Raw genomic sequence first — 24870 nt, forward strand, 5'->3', positions numbered from 1 at the left:
CAACAAAACATACAATAGGGGAGCACGGGGCGCAAAGTAACGATGGCTTAAATGTAACAGAGTTTTAAGGTATTTGCTCAGGGTTAACCATGGCATGCTTCCGAGGTTTTCACCACAGTGTCGGCAAATGTCTTCCGGCTAGTTATTGAAAAATTTTGCAGAAATTTGGATGAGAAACACAGAAGAAACCATATTTTGCAGCATAAGAGTATTTAATATTATACTCAATATTATTATTACTATTATTTTTTTAAATTCTGTTAGAGTATGTTAGTAAAATCTTATATTATTGTGATTACCGTCTTCTAGGCTAAAAGATGGAACCATTTTGAAATATGTAAGAAACACACAGTGACTGCTAACCGGTTTTGAGGAAAATACGAAACACAGCGGGGTTAGTTGTAACAGGGTGTTACAATTAAGCCACACACTGTTGGACACCAATTAAACAAACAAAATAATTTTTTTGAAATTTGATTGTAATGTTGGTAACTTTTTAAATAAAAATGTTTTTTTTTTTAATAGAAAATATATATATTGCTAATAATGCATTAAATGCTTCGTATAATAATGGATAAATGGATAATAATGCAAATAGATTCAAATCTGTGTATCCAATAAACAAATAAATACATAAACATATGTGCTATGTAGAATAAAAAAAGAAATGAGCCATTAAATATAGCTATTATTTAAAGTAAACTGAATTTAAATTATTTGTGTGTAATCTGCCTTTAATGCATGTATTACAACTAACCCCCTGTCTGTTGTCCACTTGCCCTGCAAGTAGAGTAAATAGTAACATTTATATTCCTGGCACTTTTGGGAATACTGCACAGAAACCATAGGTCCGGTGATCATAATTCCAGTGCTCATTTGTAGGAGACGCTTGTGTCTAACCCTATTACTTTGTTTATTAATTGACCATAACCAAAAAGTATGACTTTGTGCCTCACTCTCCCCTACATCATCTTTTAGATCAGTGCTTCTCAAGATCGTGCTACCCACTGTGCCAACGTGACGCCCTCAAAAAGTATTTTTTAAAATCATTTGAAGATTTCAGTGCAAAAAAAAAGACAAAAAAATAGACGGAAAAAAAAAAACAGGATTAAAGTGAATATTCTCTCTACTGATCAAACCTGAAAAATTGTCTAGGCAACAACAACAACAAAAACAACACAAGGATTAATATTGACATGATCAAATAACTTTTTTGTACCATACAAAAAAGGAGGCATGGCACCCAACCACACCACTAAACCCAACCATCATTGTCGGATAAGCAAATCGCAATAAATTGTACGAATGAGATCATACAAATTCATATTAACCACTAAACCAAAAAGCTACGAATTTCCTTGAGATCGTGTTGTCCTCAGGCTCCAGTTTTATGTTTAATGTTGATTGTAATAAATCAAAGAAAACAATTTGTCATTGTTGTTTTTAAGTTATATATACCATGATTTTACCAGTCTGGACTGCATGGAACTCAGCATTTTTTACAGTGTATTTATTGTTTGCAGCTTCCGACTTCAACCTCCAAAAGACCTTAGCAACATAGACTTTTAAAAAATTTAGTTCTTTCCTCAAACTCTGAAACACCTACACCCTTCACACTTCAAGATCTCTTCCAAGGTTATACAACATTCATAACTCGCAAACTTTGAATCTCTGTTCAAACTGCTCAAGGATTCAAACAACACAAGACTTTCAAGAGCTTCAGAAAACAAGACTTTACCAGACTTCAGACTGCAATTGCTGGAGCTCAAACAGCATGATGCTAACAATGTCGAGGTCATGGGTTCAAATCCCAAGCAATGCATACACTGACAAAATAAAGCCATTTAAAAACTCCAGTATTTTTCTTGATAAACTTTCACTTTTTTTTTTTAAGTGGGTTAATTTTATATACATTTTAGAATGACATGCAGCATTCCCACATGAAAAGAATACTATATTAAGTTTAGCAAATTCCAAGGTGTGGTTACTGTAGTAAAGCGTACTAAACATTATAGGTTTTAGGTTTGAGGGACGTTTTTTTGGAAAATATCCAATCAGAATTAATCTTGATGTGATGACATTTAAAAAGTAACTGATCACATCATCATCCATGAGGGCGTCTGTCTGATTAAACTATAATAAAATGGCGACAAAAAGAAGATTCACATTTGATAGACAGTAACAAATCTAAAGCAACATCAGCATGCCTGGGAATCATCCCGAAATTTAGCAAGGGTAAACTCAGATCTTTTTAATTTACTTGAGTGTTTGTTGAATTGACTCTGTTAGATTGTACATTGAAAGTTATTAAATTGCTCAGTCTTAAATTCATATTATCTTGGCATTCTTTTTTGTGAGGAGCTGTTTTTTTCACATTTTATTTTAGCTGCGGCTAGAGTTTATCTAACCCGCTAACTCACACTAGGTTAACGCGCTGCCTGCGTCTGCCTCGATCGTCATGAAAACATTTACATTTACAATGTACCTCTACCAAAAAAAAAAAAAAAAAAGAATAGTTTTAGGGAACTGCTTTATTGCTTTATTTAAGTGATGTGATTATTTCTTACGTCTGTAAGGATGTAATGATACTGTAGTGCTTTAAGCTTCGCTTATCAGGGAGTCGCATACACTGCGTCACAGTAAAGTGCACTTATATTTTTTACGTACATTTTATGCTTTATAACTCCTATATGTGAGTTAAGAGAGCCATGGGACTGAGTGCACATTTTACAAGATAACACATTAACATTTGCCAGTCATATGACATTATTTATTTAATCAGTGCTATAGCTGAGCACCATGCACTGTAACACCAACTACAACAGTAAAGCTTGCTATAGGCTGACATTGCAAAGTGAACTTTTAATGGCTTGTTTAACCGACTGGTTAAAAGACGTGTAGTTTACCTTGTTAAAATAAAGGGTTTGCTAAATAATTGCACAATCCTGCATTCTTAGACGGCTACTGTTCTTACATGTGGATTGATTGCCAACACATAATTTTACATAATTTTACATATTATTATATAAATTAACAATAATTATAATTTTTGGTCTTCAATGGAAAAGCTATATTCCACATTTTAACTAGATTTTTTTTAAATCAAATTTTAAGTTGATATAATTTGTATACATGAATGTATACAAGATTTAATTGAATTACATTAAATTAAACCAAATATATTTTAGTCAACTAAATCTAAAATAGATTTAAATTTAGTCAACTAAAATAATATAGAAGACTAAAACTAAAGTGGAATTTTTGGTCAAAAACTACACTGTAAACTCCAAAAGTCAACTTTATCAATTGAAATGAGTGTAGTTAACTCAAAATTGACTAGGAGTTAATTATACTCATTTGAAAACAGTTTTGAACTCTTCAACACAGTGTTGAAGGTATTCAGTTAATGAAATACCTCAGTACTTCAACTTAAATGCAGTAACAGTCACAGTACTCAGTTTTTTATTTATTTTTTATCTTTATTTTTTTTTAACTCAAATGGTTTATAGCAATCGGTTTTCCCAAACAGTTTAAGTTCCCTTAACGTATTGGATTTTACAGTTCTCAGTTGGTTTGAGTTCTCCTCATTTATTGGGTTTTACTGTGCTCACATTGCTTTGTTTACTTTAATGGATTAAGTTCACACTGTTCATTAGCATTAGTTTATGAACTCAAATGGTTTGCTGCAATCTGTTTTCTCAAATGGTTTGAGTTACCTTACCTTTTTGGGGTTTACAGTGTAAGACTAAAACAAAATCAAAATTTGCTGTCAAAATTAACACTGATTTTACAACACTAATAAATGATACAATACTGTTAACTGTAATAAATACTGTAGCAGACTTTAGTATTTAATATACTAAACTGTGGTGTATTGTAGTATTTAGTATTTTGTCGCTTTTTTATATCCTAAACAACCATGCCATGACACATAAAGCTTGATTTTCTTTTTCTGAAAGTATTGGAGAGTTTCCTTGGCTGTGTTTTGGACCATTGTCTTGGTGAAATGTCCGCCCTGGATTTATCATCCTGAAAATGTAGATGTTGGACTAAAGCAGCTAATATTCATTTACAATTACAACGAGCAGAGAGTTGCTGAATAACCACTGAGAGATTTCAGCTGCTGTCTGGGCTTCATTGCCGTTCTACACCCACCGTTCTTCATGTGTTCCTGCATCATTTCATTATATTATGCATAACTTAATTTGTCAACCATTTATATTTGTTTTCTTTGTGTATATCCTTAGCTGTTACCAAAATTCGGTGAAAATTTCAAGTCAATGACACAAGAGAAAAATGTTCAATATTTTCCCTATTCTATCTGCTCTATTGTTTACAAAATAATTGTTCAAAAAAAAAACCAAAAAAAAAGTCCACAGATTTTGTCTGGCCCTTCATACAACCAACATTTATATTCTAGGATGGAAATACAAGGATTATACAAGCCCAAACTGTCAGAAAATAATTCATTTTCACAACTAAAAATTTGCTGCCAAACGTCTCAGTCATAAACGGGGGAGGCGTTGCTTATATACACCCTCGATTGCATCAGCAATGCTGCCCAGAGATTGGCTGTAAAAAGTACTGTGGATCAGTTTCCGACAGCCAAGAATACTTAGTGTGAGCTTTAAAATATTTAACCGTGTTTACTGTATTTTAGACTCTAGAGTTCATACAGTACATCAAATTTCAATAAACGGGATCATTTTCAAGGCACCACACAAACACTGTTTCCACCTCAGAGTTCTGCCAATCCATCAAGCCTTTAACATTCACATACATTCATAACGTCACGTCTCTCACATATTCATTTGAGATCGCGTTCCTAGCTGACAGCTGTTTTCTCCTGCTGGGACTTGATTACAGCCAGTGGTGATGGTTGAGCTGTGCTGGCTGCAGTGTTTTCCGTGCTATTTTCTCTGGAGAGACTTGCTTTCATTTCAATGAGGGGGACTTGTCTGCAGCCTCCACCTCATCAGCAATCACAGCACTTCCCATGTCAAGCACTTCCCATTCTCCTTGCACGGAGCTTCCCGAGCGCTGTCTGTACTGTACGTCCTGGTGTTTATCGAACCCAGGAGGCAGCAGACAAAACATCTCAGATGGGGTTTCCATCTTCGGGTGTCTGACACAGTTCTGCTCATGCCTGACAAAACAAAAGCTGTTTTGAACTTAAGCCTTTTTAATAATGGGGTAGCCAGCTTCAGCACTTCAGCACCGGTGAACTGTCTTTTTATTATAAATTTGCCATGTTTAAGGTCTGATTACTTTAAAAATCTGTGATCTTCACTTTCTGATATATATGATATAAAGTGGGTCTCAGACTGGACAACAAGCACGGCATTAGAATTCCATTTCACCCTGCCATGTCTTTAAAATATCAGAGTTTATTTTACCCCAGTATTTTCAATGAAGTTTCTGAGCTCGCCTGCTGATCCTGACTGCGCTAGTGATTAAACAATCTTTCTCCTCGTTTTATGCTTGAACTAAAAAAAAAAATGCTTAAGTCTATTTAATTGAATGTTTTTTTATTTAAATTACAACATCAATGTTGTAAAAGGAACCTTATGAAATTGAAAGTAGTCACATTAAGCTTTCTTCGGAAGTTTATTATAGGTCGAAAAACACTAGCTGTACATATACCCCATTGCAAAAAGACAAATAGTTATTGGCTAAATAAAGAAGCTCTGAATGCCTCATTTTTGTGTGTTTGGAGGCACATTTGTTGTTCATTTTAATGCATTTTCTATAACATTTGAAGATTATGTATATACATTTATTTACAACAACATATACATAAATAGATAGATTATTATATTCTTTCTATTATTACTAATATTATTTATAATTTATTGTTAATACCATCGCAGTTTTTATTATATTGTTTTATTTCAAGGTCAGAGTAGTTTGTTGGCAATTTGTTTATTATTATTATTATTATTATTATTATTATCAGACATATATTTAAGTATATATAAGGAATATAAAATGATTCTTATAATTATAAATATTAAAATAATATATATTTAAATTTATATATTATTGAATTATTGAAATGCTTTGAATTGTTGCATTGCAATGTATTTAAGATTTATTTTTAAATAAAATAAAATAAAATAAATAAATTTGCATATGAAGTGCATATGAAGTAAAAAAAAAAATGTTTACTAAATAAACTTCATTGTGTCTGGTTAAAAAATAACTTAAAAGTGTAGTCTATGCATATACACTATTTTATTCATTCATACATTTTCTTGTCGGCTTAGTCCCTTTATTAATCTGGGGTCGCAAAAGCGGAATGAACCGCCAACTTATCCAGCACATTTTTATGCAGCGGATGCCCTTCCAGCCGCAACCCATCTCTGGGAAACATCCGCAAATACTCACACACACACACTAATACACTAGGGACAATTCAGCCTACCCAATTCACCTGCACCTCATGTCTTTGGATGTTCCCTTGTAGTATAGTTCCCTTGTAATATAGTTCACAATATGGTTGCAAAAGAAAAAAGTATATGTAAACTAGCTTTGCAGTTGGGAGACCACTGTGATACTTTTAAAACCAATTTGTTCTAACAAAGTATTGAAAAATACACTTAAAGTATGCCAATACTCTTTTTAGTATACTTGGGAAATACACTTAAAACTAATTAAGATTACTAAATAAGATGGACATTTAATACACATTATTATTATTATTATTATTATTATTATTATTATTGTTGTTATTATTATTATTATTATTGTTATGTACAGGCAATAATCAAAATAGGAACCATATTATTCCTGAATGTCAGAGTCCTCTTACACTATGGAGCCAGATCAGTCTCAAAAATAATACATTTAAAAAAATCGAATTCATACTTTCACAGCACATTTCACATTTATAAAATCCAGTTCGTAAGATCAATACATGATTCATACACAAATCCAATTCATTTGGCAAAAATATTAGACTTTTACATGTGAATTCACAATTTGCGTGCAGCATTTATGAATTGGATTTATAAAATTTAGTAATTGTGCTGTGCATGAACTTTGTTTTATGAATATATGATTTTTGAGACTGATCTGGCTCCATATCAAAACATGCAGTATGTATGATGTAATGTCTAAAAATTGAGGTTTCAAAAAAAAGAAAGAACCAAAATAGCAGATTCATCTATCTTTGATACATATATAAAAATATCTTTATTTTTAAAATCATTTTATTTTTGGTGAAAAATGTTCTGTATTTATTTACTTTGTGTGAGACTGCCGATTTAAAAAAAAAAAACCTTTTAAATTGAAAAACACCATTTCCCTCATGCTCATATCTGCCCGTCCTTCAGCTCTTTATTTCAAATTAATTCTATCCATTGCAGCTTTCTGTCTCTTGCATTTAGAAACACTTTAATGCTATTCATTCAAACGGCCTCGGCTTAATGCTCTCTGGCAAGTAAATGCTCATTGCCACATTATGCTTTCATGGAAAAATTAATATGAGCGATGTTTAAAACATAGCTAATTTCCGGACCATAACTGACACTGACTGAATTGGCAGTAACGGAGCGAGTTACATAGTGTCTGAGTTACAGAAAGGTCGCACCACTGAGTTTTGACGGATTGTGTGGAGATTTCTCATTTGCATTTTTTTATGAAGGCTCTTATTAGATGTGAGATTGGCAGAGCTGGCTCATTTGAGGGTGGAAATTATTTTTATTCCCGTCAGATGGCATTTTTGCCCGAGGGTTGGGAGAATTCAATTTCCTTTAATTAGCTGGGAAGTTTGAGTGCCACCTTAATAACACACCTGCTCTTGATCTCAAACGCCCAGAGTCCTCCCGGTCTCTTACCAGCTGCACGCAGGGAATTACATTTATATCATTGAAAAAAAAAGGCTAAAATCGAACGTAAAATTACAAAATAAAGCACTTAAGCAGATATTCTAAAGACCTGCGATGGAGTTTTGGTTTAATTGAATTAAATATATATATGGATATAATAAATAATACTGCTAATAATAATAACATTATACAAAAGCAAATTGTTATGAATGAACTGAAAAAGCCTCCCGAGATAAAGAAGACATAAAAGCAGTGATTTGTCATATTTATGTAGGCTAGAAAATAATGTTTTGTAATATTTTAATCTTTTATATTTATATCCAATATCTATTCTTATTATATCCTATATATATCCTTAATATTTAAATTTTTCATATGTAAAGATATTTGCCTATTGCTCTCTTGTGCGTATTTAGCAGTGCGTAAGCGAGGCGCAACTCTTCGCCAGAGTCCTTTTTAGACCAGAACGCCTATGGGCGCACAAATGAGCACTAATGCATTTGCTATTTAAACAGTGTAGCGCAACGCCTCAAAACAACTCTTGCACCAAGCTGAAACTACCAAAAGACTATTGCGCCACGCCTTGCGCCACATTGCGCCGAGTGTATGATAGGGCCCTAAATCTTCATTTAACAACTCACTGATTCAAATGATTCATTTAACTCTCCACTTTACAGTTGAAAATGTCAAGTCCTTTTAAGTCTGTTTAGAACTGATTCAATTTACCTATTCAAGTTTTTAATTAACAACTCAATGATTCAAATGATCAATTTAAGTCTTCAGTTAACAGCTCAATGATTCAAATGGTTTAAGTCTAAAGTTGGCAACTCATTGATTCAAATGATCCATTCAAGTCTCAAGTTTACAACTCACTAATATAAATAATCTATTCAAGTCTTCATTTTACAACTCAACTATTCAAATAAAACATTCAATTCTCCAGTTACGAACCCACTGATTCAAATGATACATTCAAGTCTTCAGTTAACAACTCATAATTAATTCTGTAATTACAACTCTGTAATTAACAACTCCATGATTCAAATAATCAATTCAATCACCAGTTAACAACATAATGATTCAAAGGATCCATTCAAATCTCTGGTTAACAACTCAATGATTCCAATGATCCATTTAAGTAAGCACTTAATAACTCACTGATTCAAATGATCCAATCAAGTCTCCAGTTAACAACTCAATAAATTTAAATGATGCATTCAAGTCTTTAATTTACACCTCAATGATTCAAATGATCCATTAAAGTAAGCACACAACAACTCACTGATTCAAATGATTCATTCAAGTAAGCAGTTAACAACTCCATGATTCAAATAATCCGTTTAATCACCAGTTAACAACATAATGGGCTCTATTTTGACGGCCCATGCACAGAGCGCAAAACGCAGGGCGCAAACGCTTTCAGGGCGTGTCAGAACAAATTTTTGCTAATTTAAGGACGGGAAATCTGCCTTGCGCAATGGCGCATGGTCTAAAAGGGTTGAGTTTATTTTCTTAATTAATTATAGGTGTGTTTTGAGAATAAAAAAATTAGAGCCTCATCTCCCATTCCCTTTAAGAGTCAGCTGCGTCGCGCCAAGAGTGCATTCGCTATTTACAGGACGCAACGTAAGTCTAAGTGGAAAAAATGAGCATTTCACAAGAAAACAGTTAACAGTTTTTTAACAGAAAACTGTTAAACAGAGCATCTACTGCATGAGAATGAGAGATAATGGAACTACACACATTCGCTATTGGATTGGATGTTCTGCTTCCTGCTTTGCTACTGTTCGGACGTCTTTGCCTACTGCTCCGCTCCTTGCACTCCTGCTTTTTTATTTTATAATCTAATTTTAACTTGAGCCTATCAGCACAGTGCTCAAACGAAACAGCTTGAAGATCAACATCGATTCTACAAACTTTCTGGAGTACAACTTTACTTTTATTTAGAGGAATTATCGTCTAAACAATCCTCCCGCTACCAGCTGCTTTCATTCCTGAGACGGGAAAACACGGCTGTGAAAATGGCTCTGGATCATATTGATTTGGAATCTCACTGCTGCACTACCTGCCACAAACTTTTACAAAAGATTGCAGTTCTTGAAACAAAGTTACTTGCGATCCAACCAGAGCTGCCGAATTACACGGGACCGGTTCATCGTGGAGCCTCACAGCATTCAGCCGGTAAGCCCTATAAATCTACTCCAGCTACTGTTTTGAGAACAGAAAAACAGATTGAAACTGTTGAAAATCAGCGTGAACTATGGCATAAACAAGGTGCGAGACCAAAGGGTACTCGTGGGGTCAGATCACGAAGGTCATACGCTGCTGCATTAGCGTTCTCTACCCCAAATACAGCTCGGACTCAAATACAGCTTCAGAACAGATATGAAGTTTTGAGTAATATGGGTGAAGATTCCCCAAATGCAGTTAGACAGAGATCGCATGACTCAGCAATTAACTTTGCTCTGAACAGAGGCTCACGGCCGACTAGACAGCGGCATTCTGCTCCGATCGCAACAGAGATAAGAACATTGATTGTTGGAGACTCAATAATCAAAAATTTTAGGAGCAGAGATACCATGACATACTGCTTTCCTCATGCTACAGTTTCTGATATAAATAAAGAACTTGAGAACATATTAAGGAAACATGAGACTGCAAAACGGATTATCATCCATGTGGGGAAGAATGATATTCGGAAGGAGCAGTCAGAACTGCTCAAGAAAGATTTCTGTAAGCTTTTGGAAACAGTTGAAAGATTGAAAATTCAGCCGTTCATCAGTGGACCACTCCCTGCAAGAGGGACAAATATGTTTTCAAGGCTCCTTGGTCTAAATGCATGGCTGCAGAAAACATGTAACATGAAAAGACTGAATTTCATCGACAACTTCAATCTCTTCTGGAACCAAAGACAGCTGTTTACATCAGACGGCCTTCATCCAAACAAGCTTGGTGCAACAGTGCTGAAAGACAACATCCTCTTCTCCCTCCATCATCCATCAGCTGTGTATGCCACTGAACTGAATGACACACACACACCTAGCAAATGTCCGGATGACCACAGGACTTCAAATCAGCTCCTGAGTGGACTTGTGGCTGACGCATCCTACAAGGACAGAGATAACACCACGCAGCCACAACAACCGCCGATAACGGACAAACTGCCGTCTGCGCCCTGCACACTGAGCTCAACACAGGCAGACTGTGATGCATCAGAACAGCATCAAGTCTCAGCACTCATTGATGATCCCCAGGAAAACAGCCAGGTAAACATATCTCAGCAGCCAGAAACCCCAGACCCACAGCCTCTGTCACCGGACACACAGCCTCTGTCACCGGACACGTTCTCATTGTCATCTTGCTCGCCTCTCTTGGATTTTTCAAAAAAGATGGAGGAACTGGTGTGTGCTGGAACTAAACTCTCACACTCCATTGCTGCTAGCCCCCAGTTAGCAACCAAAAGTCAGCAAGCCACACGCCCATCTCTAAGCCCACCTCGCCCTACACCTAGGAAAGGCCTCAGGTCTTTGCGACAGCGCCAGGTCCCAAAAAACACCTCATCTTTAGCTGGTGAACTTAAAAACTGCCATTGATGTGTCTCGGGGGCCTGCTTAGGTAACAGTGTCTTTATCAGATGTTTACAGAACAAGCAGGAACCCAGTGTGTCAGTAGCTTTCTCTACGCAGATATGTGTCTTATTACGTGACAGAAAACCAAAGACTCTTTCAGACCGTATAGCAAATCATTCAAATCTGGTGTCTATTAAATGTATATCTGAGACTTCTGTAGTGAAAACGACTAAAACTGTTAAGTTAGCACTTCTAAACATCAGATCACTCAATAATAAGTCACTTTTAGTCAATGATTTTATCAACACAAATTGCCTTGATTTTATGCTTTTAAATGAAACTTGGCTAGATGACAGTTGTAGCGCAGCAGTTCTGAATGAAGCAGCTCCTTTAAACTTTGCCTTTTTGAGTGTTTGCAGAGCTAATAGGAGAGGTGGAGGCATCGCTGCCCTGTTTAAAGATGTCTATGAATGTAAACAAGTGTCATTTGGTGACTATTTGTCTTTTGAATATCTGAGTATAGCACTAAAAGGTGCTCCACGCATCTTACTGATCATTATCTACAGACCTCCAAAATATTCTCCAGCTTTTATTGAGGATTTTACAGAGCTTTTATCAATAGTAACATCTGAATATGATCATTTTACTATTGCTGGGGATTTTAATATTCATATAGATAATCCAGAAATCAATGCTGTAAAAGAACTGATGACTGTTTTTAACACTTTTGATCTGACTCAGCATGTTCAAGGACCCACACACAATCGTGGACACACTCTTGATTTACTTATAACTAAGGGTTTACACATTTCATCGACTGTTGTTAAGGATGTGGCACTATCTGATCATTTCTGTATTTTCTTTGATATATTGATCACTCCAGCTATTAAAGACAGATCTGTCTCTGTCAGAAAGAGATGCATAAATGAGAACACTAGTGAGCAGTTTATGAAGGCCATATCGCTAGCACCAAGTATATCTGCAGACTCTGTTGATTCTCTCCTTGATTTGTTTAATTCTAAAATTGAAAATGTAATAAATGACATCGCTCCTGTTAAAGTTAGGAAGAGAACTGGCAAAGAGAGAGTCCCTTGGAGAAACTCAAGAGCAGTCCAAATGAAGAAAAGACAATGCAGGAAAGCTGAGCGTATGTGGAGAAAGACGAAACTAGTAGTCCATTATAATATCTATAAAGACAGTCTTCAGGCTTTTAATGTGGAACTAAAAACTGCTAGACAGACTTTCTTTTCAAACCTTATAAACAACAATGTAAATAATGCTCGCACACTCTTTGCAACAGTAGAGAGGCTCACAAACCCCCCCAGTCGGATTCCCAGTGAGCTCCTCTCTGTAAGCAAATGTAACGAATTTGCTAATTTTTTTACTGATAAGATCAATAATATCAGAAAGGCAATCAGCTCATCCAATCAGCCAAGTTGTGTCGATATCAAACAAACTCAACCACAACTTGAGAAGTCAGACATTATGTCTGATTTCATGGCAATTAACGGTAAAATCTTAGAAGAGATGGTGCAAATTATAAAAACATCAACCTGCAGTCTTGACACGCTCCCCACATCATTCTTCAAAACGGTGTTTACCTGTTTAGAAATGGATCTTCTAAAAGTGGTAAATGATTCACTTCTCTCAGGGATTTTTCCAAACTCACTTAAAACTGCAGTTGTTAAACCCCTCTTGAAGAAGAGCAGCCTGGATAACACCCTATTGAGCAATTACAGGCCAATCTCAAATCTCCCTTTCATTGGCAAAATCATTGAAAAAGTTGTTTTCAACCAGGTTAACAAGTTCTTAAACTTCAGGGGGTGTTTAGACAATTTTCAATCTGGTTTCAGAGCACATCACAGTACAGAGAGCGCTCTTATAAAGATAATCAATGATATACGTCTAAATACAGATTCAGGTAAAATAACAGTGTTGGTATTGCTCGATCTCAGTGCTGCATTTGACACTGTCGATCACAGCATACTTCTGGATAGGCTGGAAAACTGGGTTGGGCTGTCTGGGACAGTCCTCAAATGGTTCAGATCTTACCTTGAAGGGAGAGGTTACTATGTCAGTATAGGTGATCATAGGTCGAGGTGGACACCCATGACATGTGGAGTCCCACAAGGCTCGATTCTGGCACCTCTCCTGTTCAACCTTTACATGCTCCCTCTGAGCCAAATAATGAGAAAGAACCAAATCTCCTACCACAGCTATGCTGATGACACTCAGATCTACCTAGCCTTACTGCCTAATGACTACAGCCCCATTGACACCCTCTGCCAATGTATTGATGAAATTAAAAATTGGATGTGCCAAAACTTTCTTCAGTTAAACAAAGAGAAAACTGAAATCATTGCGTTTGGGAACAGAGATGAGGTTCTCAAGGTGAATGCGCACCTTGGCTCTAAAGGTCAAACGACAAAAAATAAGGTCAAGAATCTTGGTGTGACGCTGGAGTCAGATCTGAGTTTCAACAGTCATGTCAAAGCAGTCAGTAAATCAGCACACTATCATCTCAAAAACATAGCAAGAATCAGATGCTTTGTTTCTAGTGAAGATTTAGAAAAACTTGTTCATGCTTTTATCAGCAGCAGGGTGGATTACTGTAATGGACTCCTCACTGGCCTTCCCAAAAAGACAGTCAGACAGTTGCAGCTCATCCAGAACGCTGCGGCCAGGATTCTAACCAGAAGCAGGAAATCAGAGCACATCACACCTGTCCTCAGGTCTTTACACTGGCTGCCAGTTACATTCAGAATAGATTTTAAAGTATTATTACTTGTCTATAAATCACTAAATGGCCAAGGACCTCAATACATTACAGATATGCTCACTGAATACAAACCTAACAGATCACTCAGATCTTTAGGATCATATAAACTAGAAGTTCCAAGAGTTCAGTCAAAGCAGGGTGAATCTGCCTTCAGCCACTACGCCCCTTGCTGCTGGAATCAGCTTCCAGAAATGATCAGATGTGCTCCAACATTAGGCACATTCAAATCAAGACTGAAAACACATCTGTTTAGCTGTGCCTTTACTGAATGAGCACTGTGCTGCGTCCGACAGATCGCACTATCATGTTTTTCGTTTTCTTTTTCATTCTTTTATAACTATTTTAACTCATTTTAATTTGTTTTTATCTGTTTTTAATAATTTTTATTGTCTATTGTCTACATTTTATGTTCCTAAACTTGTCTTTTTTATTCCTGTTTATGTAAAGCACTTTGAATTGCCACTGTGTATGAAATGTGCTATATAAATAAACTTGCCTTGCCTTGCCTTGCCTTGGATAGGGAAACCTTTACGCACAGACAACAATTAGTCTATAAATAAATACTTTTGTTTGTTAAGCGCAAATATTTGTTTCAAAACTATTTCTAAATTCAGTTCTAATTTCCAGCAAACGAATAAATGAATAATAATAACAAAATGTCTTTAAAAATCTGAGTTATATCCTAAAACACATGCTGTGCCCCTTATGGTCTAAAACCTGACAGGTGGGCAAATCCAAGCTTGTTTTTAACAAAACAAATATAAATATGGATATAATAAATAATACTGCTAATAATAATAACATGATACAAAAGCAAATTGGTATGAATGAACTGAAAAAGCCTCCCGAGATGAAGAAGACATAAAAGCAGTGATTTTTCATATTCATGTAGGCTAGAAAATAATATGTTTTGTAATATTTTAATCCTTTATATTTATGTCCTATATCTATTCTTATTATATCCTATATATATCCTTAATATTGAAATTTTTTCGTATGTAAAGATATTTGCCTATTGCTCTCTTGTGCGTATTAAGCAGTGCGTAAGCGAGGCGCAACTCTGCGCCGGAGTTTAGACCGGGTTTGTTTTGGTCTAATGAAAAATCTATTATAGTTTCTCAAAATAGCAACGCGCCAGCGGTCCGCCTCAGCACGCCTTCCTTTTTAGACCAGAATGACTATGGACGCACATATGAGCGCTAATGCATTTGCTATTTAAACAGCGTAGCGCAACGCCTCAAAACAACTCTTGGGCCAAGCTGAAACTACCAAAAGACTACTGCGCCACGCCTTGCGCCACGTTGCGCCGGGTGTATGATAGGGCCTAATGATTCAAATGATTTATTCAAGTCCCCAGTTAACTACTCAATGATTCAAATGATCCATTCAATCACAAGTTAACAACACTGGGCTTTTCCTCCCATAGACTTCCAATCATACGTATGCGAATGCATCAGGAAATGCAAGGTCAAGTGTCGCAGGTTGCTGCGGTGCAAGGTCAAGCTTGGTGAACTCTGACCTGCGAAATCACATCACTTGACTGCGTGAGACCAATCGAGGATCAAAACATGACATCTTTGGACAGAAATTTAAAAAATGGAGCAATCGCTTGCTTTTCAAAATGTCTAATAAACTTGTTTAATCCTGTACCTTTTCCCAGCGCCGCACGACAGAATATCGCATGCTCAAAATCTAATGTGACCCGGCTTTATTAACAACTCAATGATTCAAACAATCCATTCAAGTCAGTAATTAACAACTCAATGATTCAAATGATTCATTAAGTCTCCAGTTAACAAATCACTGATTCAAATGATCCATTTAAGTTCACATTTAACATTTCAGTGATATTAATGATCCGTTCAGAGCAAGAGAGTCTTAAAAACTAAACAATAGCTAGAGATATTGAAGCTTTAATGTCTGTGACTGACTAAATAACAAATGTTCATTACACAATTAATTATTGTGTATAAATATATATATATATATATATATATATATATATATATATATATATATATATATATATATATATATATATATATATATATATATATATATATAATTAGGTAATCACTGACAGTTATCTAGTAAACTATATCTACTTTATATGGTCAAGCTGATTAAGCACACTGTACATCAGCATGCCCATATATTTCTATTACACATAAACACATACGAACATATGAGTTGCTGAGAATTTCACAACCCCAAATCAGAAAAAAGAAAATAGTGATTTACAAATTTACTTTGACTTGCGCTTCATTGCAGACAAATATTTCATAGTTTGTCTTGTCAACTTCATTTTATTTGTAAATATACATCCTTCCTCATCATTCAGACCTACAACATATTTAAAAAAAAATTATAACAGGAGCATTGTAGAGCTAATAATCAGGTAAACTATTTAAATAATGATGTAATTTAAAACAGGTGATGTCAACGGGTGATTGTAATTAATTTGGTACAAAAGCAGAATCCAAGAAAGGTCTAATCCTTTAGGAGCAAAGATGGGTGAGGATAGCCAGCTTGCCAACAAATACATGAGAAAATTATTGGAATTTTTTAAAACAATGTTCCTTATAGAAAGATTAGAGGACATTTGGATATTTCACCTTCAACAGTTAATAACATAATTAACAGATTCAATGAATCTGGAGGAATTTCAGTGTGTAAGCCCAAGCTGAACTACGGTGAAAGGAAGCCCTATGTTAACAGTGTCCAGGTTTACCATCTACTTCTGTGGGCCCAGAACCATCTGGAATGGACCAACACACAGTGGAAACATGTACTGTGTTTATATTGTCAGCAATGAAATACAAGTCAAATTAAAAATAGAAGTCACTTCTTTTGTGTGTGTGTTTTTCATACTGTTCCAGCTTTTTTTGACTTGGTGTTGTATTTCAATGGAATGATGTACCTCCAACTGAAAATTAATATTAAGTATCATTCCTTACACTAACACCAGGAGAGGCTTGGTTAAGAATATTCTCACTGAATATTATTTATCTGGATTTCACTATTCCTCCAAACATTTACAATAGTGTAAGTGCATAAGTCATTAAAATATATACTTCTCTGGTCCTATTCTGATAGAAATATTGTAAATATTGTGCCTTTATTATCTGTAGTATTTATCAGCTAAGTGCTTTATTATGTATTTTTAACTTAAAAATAAAAATTAAAATACTTGAAAAGAAGGACTTTACACTTTTACTGGAGGAATATTTAATTAGGTTATCTGTTACTCAAGATCAGTCATGATGTCATTCTCCTCACTGGCTTTTCTGCGGTGAGATGAAGCAACAACAGTCTGCTGAGAAGTGCACAGATGCAGGAAATGATGTTGTTTCCATGTACAGGATCTCATTAAGGCAGGGATCGAATTTACTGCCAGCCCTACTGCACTGACTTTGTGGCGAAATTCAATTATTCTTCCAATTTCAGTAATGTATTTCACACAGGTCCACAGGGAGCAGATTACTGAAGCTTGGGAGAGGCCACACCGAACGCCTCGTGTCTCGGCTACTCAGGCTGGAATTACACTTCATGTTTAGACAGGAAAATGCAGGGTTAGTTACTGATTCACGAGCCGTGACTGAACACACTGATGAGATGATGTTCTTGTCCAATAGAAAAAAAGACAATGCAGGGAAAGTGTCTTTTAATGAGGCTTGAAACTTAGAGATGAGGTTTAGCATTTAGTCTAGCTTTTGAAAACCGACACTAGTTCCAAACCCATTCTCCTCGTCATTACTGGACTGTGGGGAAAACGAAGCACACAGAGGAAACCCACGCGAACATAGGTAGAACATGCAAACTCCACACAGAAATGCCAACTACCTCAGCCAGGACTCGAATCAAAGACCTTCTTGTTGTGTGGCGACAGTGCTAACCACTGAGCCACTGTGTTGCCCATGTAAGTAAACAATGGGACAAAATTAAAAATTAAATATTCAAGAGCTATATTTGTCAAGCTTCTGAAAGTGCTATAACAGTCTTCATGGAATTTACTGCTACATACAAACTTAAGTATAAACAAGATCACATTTCTCAGATCTAAGAATTACTCTTACTTTTCCAGTCTTACTTTTCTCAAGTTGTTATGAGTTGCCAGTAGGGGTTTATGTTGGAGATTTGGGGTAGAGAACTGCAGGACACATTTTTCAGTGACCTTCAGACTTGCTGACTGAATAGTGATGCACTGAAATGATGACGCTAGCAGTGTGCGCGAGTAAACTTCCACTTTGCCAAAACATCAACAGCCGGACAGTGATTCACCACAGTGATTCACCATCACCGTTTCCTTTGTGAAATGGCTTTTTTATGTGTCTCTGCTTGAATGTGTGACTACAGTCCATAAATATCGAAAACTCTCTCCAATGGTGCGCTGGAAGTTAGGATACGAAAGCACAGTTTTGTGCCAGTTTAGTGCTATAGATAAATAATGGTTTATTTGTTTTTTAATTATTTGTGTTCATTCATTTCAGATATTTCCATTTTGCAGGAGACCCTAGGATAGTTTCATTCTCCTGCAACTAAAGGTCTTTGCAAATTAAAGTCTGAAATTTTTTTTTTTTTTGTGTATTCAAATCTGAAAAAATTTTTATGCATACAAGCCTTGCACACTGAGTCCGATACGTATTGTTTACCACATAATAAAAAGAAGACCACTTTCTATAAACCAATTGATCCTGCACAGACACTTGCAGTTTGTCTAAGGTACAGACAGACACACAAAAGTTTTTTTTTCAAAATGAGTTTCTTCATTGCCATTTTGGATTTTGTCTTTCGCTTGTACAGATGTTCTGAATTGTCAGAACTCTTCAGTGTCCGCCTCATCAGGGAACAGCGCTGACAGTTCCAGCCTTTTATGTTAAGCTCTCATGACAAATGACCAATCAAAGGGATGTACATGCTCAAAAAGCAAGTGGGGTGATAGTATTTGAGTTTTGTTTGCATTCAAAAAGAGTGTTTTCTTTAAGCAGGTAAAATGAAAGGTACAGCTTTGACATGTATAACGCAAATCGCTCTAGTAGGAAAATCTGAACTTCAGAGGACATTTGTGCTGCCATAAACAATCAGGAGCTTGCTCTAGTATGGGCATGATTATTATGTAGCGCCTGTTGTTAGTGTCCCAAGGGAAAATTGCAAACACTGAACAACAGGACATCAAACTGGACTCCAGGTACAGTTTCTGGAGGAGTTGATGAATCACAGAGCTGGGTGGACCTCTGAAAGGTTCTAGTGGACTCAGGCATGGCACCAAACTAATATACACTGTTTTTCAGCCTTCCTAAAGCACATAAAACACAGCTAGTCTCTCAATAAAATCCATTTTAGCTATTTAGCCATGAAACTACCCAGCAAGCATACAACAAGATATGATGTAGATATTAAGCTATATTTTAAATGCAACGTCAGAGGAGCAAAATCCAATGTCTGCCTGACATTGCACATTGACATCTGTCTGACGTTGGGTTCTGATATAAACTCAAATTTCATTTTCAACCAAATTGCGATGTCTGCCTGACGTTGGAAATTGACATCTGTCTGATGTTGGGTTCTGACGTCAACCCGATTTTTATTATCATCCAAAATGCAATGTCTGCCTTACGTTGGACTCTGACGTCTGTCTGATGTTGGGCTCTGACAAAGCGGCAACCTCCCACTCTCCCTCGGGAAACCAATACGGAAGTAACTGAAATTGCAATTTGAAGAAATTCCGCTAGTCCTGGCTCCATAATAGAGCAAATTTCAATTGAGCCCACTGTTAGAATGGCCAACTTTACAGCAGAAAAAAAGGTGTTTACAGCCTGGTGCAAAGAACGATTTTGGATCATATAGCTAATATTACCCTTCATGATAACTGTGAGGGGGTGAATTTTTTATAACTCATCCGTTTCCTTTTTATTAGGTTATATTAAGTTTGCATAATTAAGGTCTCGCTGGTCGCTGTCACTTCACATTAGCTGACTCCGGCAGATTAGCCACTAAACTTGGCATATTCATAACATTTTTGTGTTGTTTTATGTGGCTTTACACAGTCAGTTGCTTTTTGGACTTACAATTATCAGATAATATGGGATACTGTGTGCATTTCATTGTGCTCACAAACCATTCACATGGCCTCTATTTCCCATGTGAGTAAAGTTATATACTTGTATACCATCTATATAAATGTATTTGTTTTAATTAAGATCATTTATCATTTATATTTTTCTTTAGACCTGTAATGCACTCCAGAATCTGACAGATTGATTAACTGTTTTGGCTCTAGAACAGTCATCTGAAGCGTTATCATGCAGTGCTATACCTGGATTTCATCAATAGTCTTGCATTTACTAACACAGATTATATCTGAAGTGAAAGTTATTTGTGTTTTCCTCCTGTTGCAAAACGTCATAAGAACAATGCTTAGTGGCTCAATGTGTTACAAAAGTTTTTAAAAGTCTTAATACTTTATTGATATAGTGTACAGCCAAGCACATGTGGTCAGAACACAAAAGAGTCGCAGATAATAAAGTATTAAGCGTTTTCCCTAAGTAAAGTCTGTCTAAGCCAGGTCCAAGCAAAATGCTAGCTGGTGTCTGTAGCTCTGTCACTCCCCGCCTCTTTGCCCTTGTTTGGTATCCCTCCGTGGGTTCGATAACACGCAAACAAAATGGCGACGGTTGGCCGCGCCTACTTGTGGCTTCTTTTCCAGTGTTCAGAAACCTATGGGTGACGTGACGGATACTATGTCCATATCTTTTACAATCTATGGTTCTGACACCACCTGATTTTCATTATCAACCAAAATGCAATGTCTGCCTGACGTTGGACGTTGATGTCTGTCTGATGTTTGGTTCTGATGGCAACCCAATTTTTATTTCCATGAAAAGGTAGAGTCATTGGCCAGACAGATGTCCTGCCCATGACATAAATCTGCATCAATTGTGAAGTGAATCTAAAATGCAAATGAAGTGAATCTGATGGACGAATGAAGCGAGTAAACTCAAAAAGATTTATTTATACATGCATATTGTGATTTAGTCGCACAACTCGCGTCTTGTGTTAACATCCCATGTGACTGAAATATACTACAAAAAAAATGTTTAACTGGATATGCTTCACAAGCCTTGACCACTCTCAACTACTCCTTGACTAAATGAACAATGTATAGCTTGTTATTTGTGGCCAGAAAATCTGTAATCAAACCTTTCTTAGTGATTAACACAAACAGTAATTTAAAGATGCTCTGTAAACAATTTAAGAAGATTCATTTGAAGAAAAAGTTGACCTTAAATTCTAATTGAACTGCATTAGGTGTACAGATTTATGCGTGAGCTCTTCCACCGTATCGCATTTCTAGCCTATAGGCTCATCCAAACCTGACTCTAAGCACATTTAATCACCCATGAAAGCAAATGAACACTATTTAGTCAACCTCTGCAACTCTTTGGCTTTCCAGAAGCCTGGTACTGAGCGTTCAGTTCATTGGCAATCATTGGTCTCATTGAAGCTGATGAATGGAACTAGCCGATCATATAAACACACCAGTCTCCTAGAATAAACAACAGCTGGGTCCGTTCGGCTGGCAGCTGCAGACGGGATGAAGACTGGAGCGTAAGAGTGCAAAAACTCTGCTCATTAATGTCCGTCACGTCATCAGAGAGCAGACGAGGACAGCTGCAGAAATGTCTGAGGGAAAGCAGACCTGGCTGTGTAGGTCATCTTACCACATTCTGCCTTTATTAGACGCATAAAAGCTCTGCCTTGAAGCTTTTCCAAAAAGCCCTGAATTTCTCTCGGCGCTACATTAATGATGACAAATCTGCGCTTTAAAGGCTAGATGAGATCATGGCACCGCAGTCTGTGGGAAAGCTTACCTTTCAGTTTCTCCGCCAGAAGAGCTGCCTCGTGCTCTGAGTAGTGCATTATGGGAGGAGGTGATGGAGGTCTCAGCCGTTCCTCGTGGATTTTCCGTCGGTGCCGCTCCTCTCGTGCCAGCAATCTTTGTTTGCACTCCCACTCATACAAGTCGTCTCTTGCCTGAGCGAAATCTACATGAATGCGGCCCGAATCCTTTTTATCAGTGCTGGAGCCAATGCGCATCCGATAGCCTAGGACGACAAACATATTATTTGGCAAACTGAGCTATCATGCAGGCTCCTATGTTTAATAAATATCAATACACTTGAATATACAAAAAATAAATAAATAAATAATAATAATAATAATAATAATAATAATAATATTAATAATAATAATAATAATAATAATAATAATAATAATAATAATAATAATAATAAATAATAATAAATATTAATAATAATAATAATAATAATAATAATAATAATAATAATAATAATAACGGCAATAATAATAATATTAATAATAATAATAATTTTTATTATTATCTATTTATTTTTGTAAAATTATTTTTGAATAAAACATTGTTATATTTATTTAGTTTGAAGTCTGATGCTTGACAAAATATAAGAGGTCAGTAACTTAACTAACAGTAATTTTATTCTTTCATGTTTTTATTTTTATTTTTACAAAATAGGACTTTTTACAAAAAAATTACAACAATTTATAAAGAAAAGACAACTCTTGATATTATGCATGTATTATGACAGTGATTTTTCTTCATTTTTGGACACATTTTTTATATCATAGTTATCATAGTTAACATACTCTGAGTTGACAGATTCCTTCCAGGAGAAGTTTGGAATCAACTTACCTCAAGTAAGCAAGTTTAAGGTTGCTTTCCCCTGAGGTGTATTGCACAAAAATAGATTTAAGAAAGGCAGAATTACAATTTGACATGGATTAATCAGCGTATCATAACTTAGGCCCCATTTACAATTATACATTTTAGTTTAAAAATGCATAAGCTTTGCTATGGTTAGGCCATCTGTCCAAACTATGCCAGGATTTTCGAACGCCAAAAACGGAAGGTTTTGAAAACGCTGAAGAGGCTGTTTTCATTCTTAAACGTTGCTGCTTCGTCTCAGTGTAGACTGCAGGTGTGGCTGCAGACGTATTAAAAAATCCAAAGGGGGGCTAATAATTCTGACTTCAACTGTGTGTATAGATAGATAGATAGATAGATAGATAGATAGATAGATAGATAGATAGATAGATAGATAGATAGATAGATAGATAGATAGATAGATAGATAGATAGATAGATAGATAGATAGATAGATAGATAGATAGATGTCTGATAATATCTATGTTTTTCTCTGAAGAAAGTCTTACTTTTTTTATTTTGGCTAGAATAAAAGTAGTTTTTAATGAAAAAGAAAACATTTTAAGGTCAAAATTATTAGTCCCTTTAGGCTATTTTTTTTCGATAGTCTACAGAACAAACCATCATTATCCAATGATTTGCCTAATTAGCCTGCTTGGTTAACCTAATTAACCCAGTTAAGCCTTAAAATGTCACTTTAAGCTGTATAGAAGTGTCTTGAAAAATATCTAGTCAAACATTTTTTGCTGTCATCATGGCAAAGATAGAATAAATCAGTTCTTAGTAATTAGTTATTAAAACTATTATATTTAGAAATGTGTTGAAAATTTTTTCTTTCCGTTAAACAGAAATTGGGGTGAAAAAATACAGGTGCGTGAATAATTCTGACTTTAACTGTATATATTCTAATAGTAGGTAATGATATGTATATTCCGTGTCTTGCTTTTGTGCAATACCCTTCTGCTTTGATTGAGAGTTGATGATTAGCACATGCACCTGAAAATGACTTTTTAAAGATAATTATATAAATTGCCAATATGTATAATACCTAATAATAGCTTAAATTTGAAGAAATGATACAGGAGAGTGGCTTTATTGCATGTAGAATATTGATACAATTTTTCACACAGCTGGTTCATCTAGAATTGGTTTCTTACGATTGAAAACCAACTCAAAATAAAAGCAAACGTACCTGGTAAAAAACATTAAAACATAAAAAAATGCATTGTGTAATATACTCCATAGTGGTAAATAAACAAAACAATCATTCCAAAACAAAGCAAAACAAAGTACATTTGTGCCTAGAAAAAAAAAACATGTTTGTGTATAAATAAAACAACAAGGGCACAGCACAGAGGTAGAGAAACAAAACAAAGAGTGTATGTGCTATGTATGTATAAATGAAAAAAGAACAAAGACAGACCATCAGATCAGCTTTTACCCACACACAAACCTGAGAGGTAGAGGGCCTTGTCCACCATGAACTCCTCAATAAAGCGAATGTGGCAGAAGTTTTTCTTGCTCTTGCGGATAGCGATGATCTCCCCACACTGGTCAAACACTTCTTTGATGATCTCCTCAGTGGCGTTTTCTGGAAGCCCACCAACAAACACTGTCTTACACCCTGGAGGCCGTTCTCTCGTAGAGGGTGGAGGAAGATCTGCGCAATCCACAAAAATGCTTTACTGCACTCAAACTGCATGAATGAATGAATGATTTTGATTATGTTTTATTTATTTATTTTTGTTTAATATTAAATAAAGACTGATTTAGATGTTTAGAAGCCACTTATTCAGAATTGAAAATGCAATTTGAAGGAAAAGTTTACCCAAAAGTGAAAATGCTGTGGTCATTCACTTACCATCCACTTTACAAACTTGTTTGAACTAATTTCTTCTGATTAACACAAAAGCCACCGTTACACTTTTCCTCATTCACAACTATGATTTACATA

At 35.7% G+C, this 24870-nt stretch overlaps 2 protein-coding genes across 5 annotated transcripts in view; one reads left to right on the forward strand and one right to left on the reverse strand.

The window, feature by feature from the left end:
- The window catches only part of enox1 (ecto-NOX disulfide-thiol exchanger 1), a 255301-nt gene that overhangs the window by 58534 nt on the left and 171897 nt on the right, over positions 1–24870 (reverse strand). For all 4 annotated transcript variants that reach the window (XR_015499285.1, XR_015499286.1, XR_015499284.1 and 1 more), the window contains exons 6-7: positions 24370–24576; positions 22049–22282 (exon numbers count right to left, since the gene is read on the reverse strand). Coding sequence is in view for 1 of the 4 variants with exons in the window: in XM_087267645.1 (XP_087123771.1) it covers positions 22049–22282; positions 24370–24576 (441 nt within the window). In the remaining 3 variants the exon portion in view is untranslated. The remainder of the gene's footprint in view (positions 1–22048; positions 22283–24369; positions 24577–24870) is intronic.
- LOC147842317 (uncharacterized) overlaps positions 14573–24870 on the forward strand; it is a 243185-nt gene continuing 232887 nt past the window's right edge. The window contains exon 1 of the mRNA XM_087267641.2: positions 14573–14671. The gene's annotated coding sequence lies outside the window, so the exon portion shown is untranslated. The remainder of the gene's footprint in view (positions 14672–24870) is intronic.

This window comes from Danio rerio, chromosome 9 (assembly GCF_052040795.2).
Source record: "Danio rerio strain M-AB ecotype USA chromosome 9, GRCz13ab, whole genome shotgun sequence".
In the NCBI taxonomy this organism is placed as follows: Eukaryota; Metazoa; Chordata; class Actinopteri; order Cypriniformes; family Danionidae; genus Danio; species Danio rerio.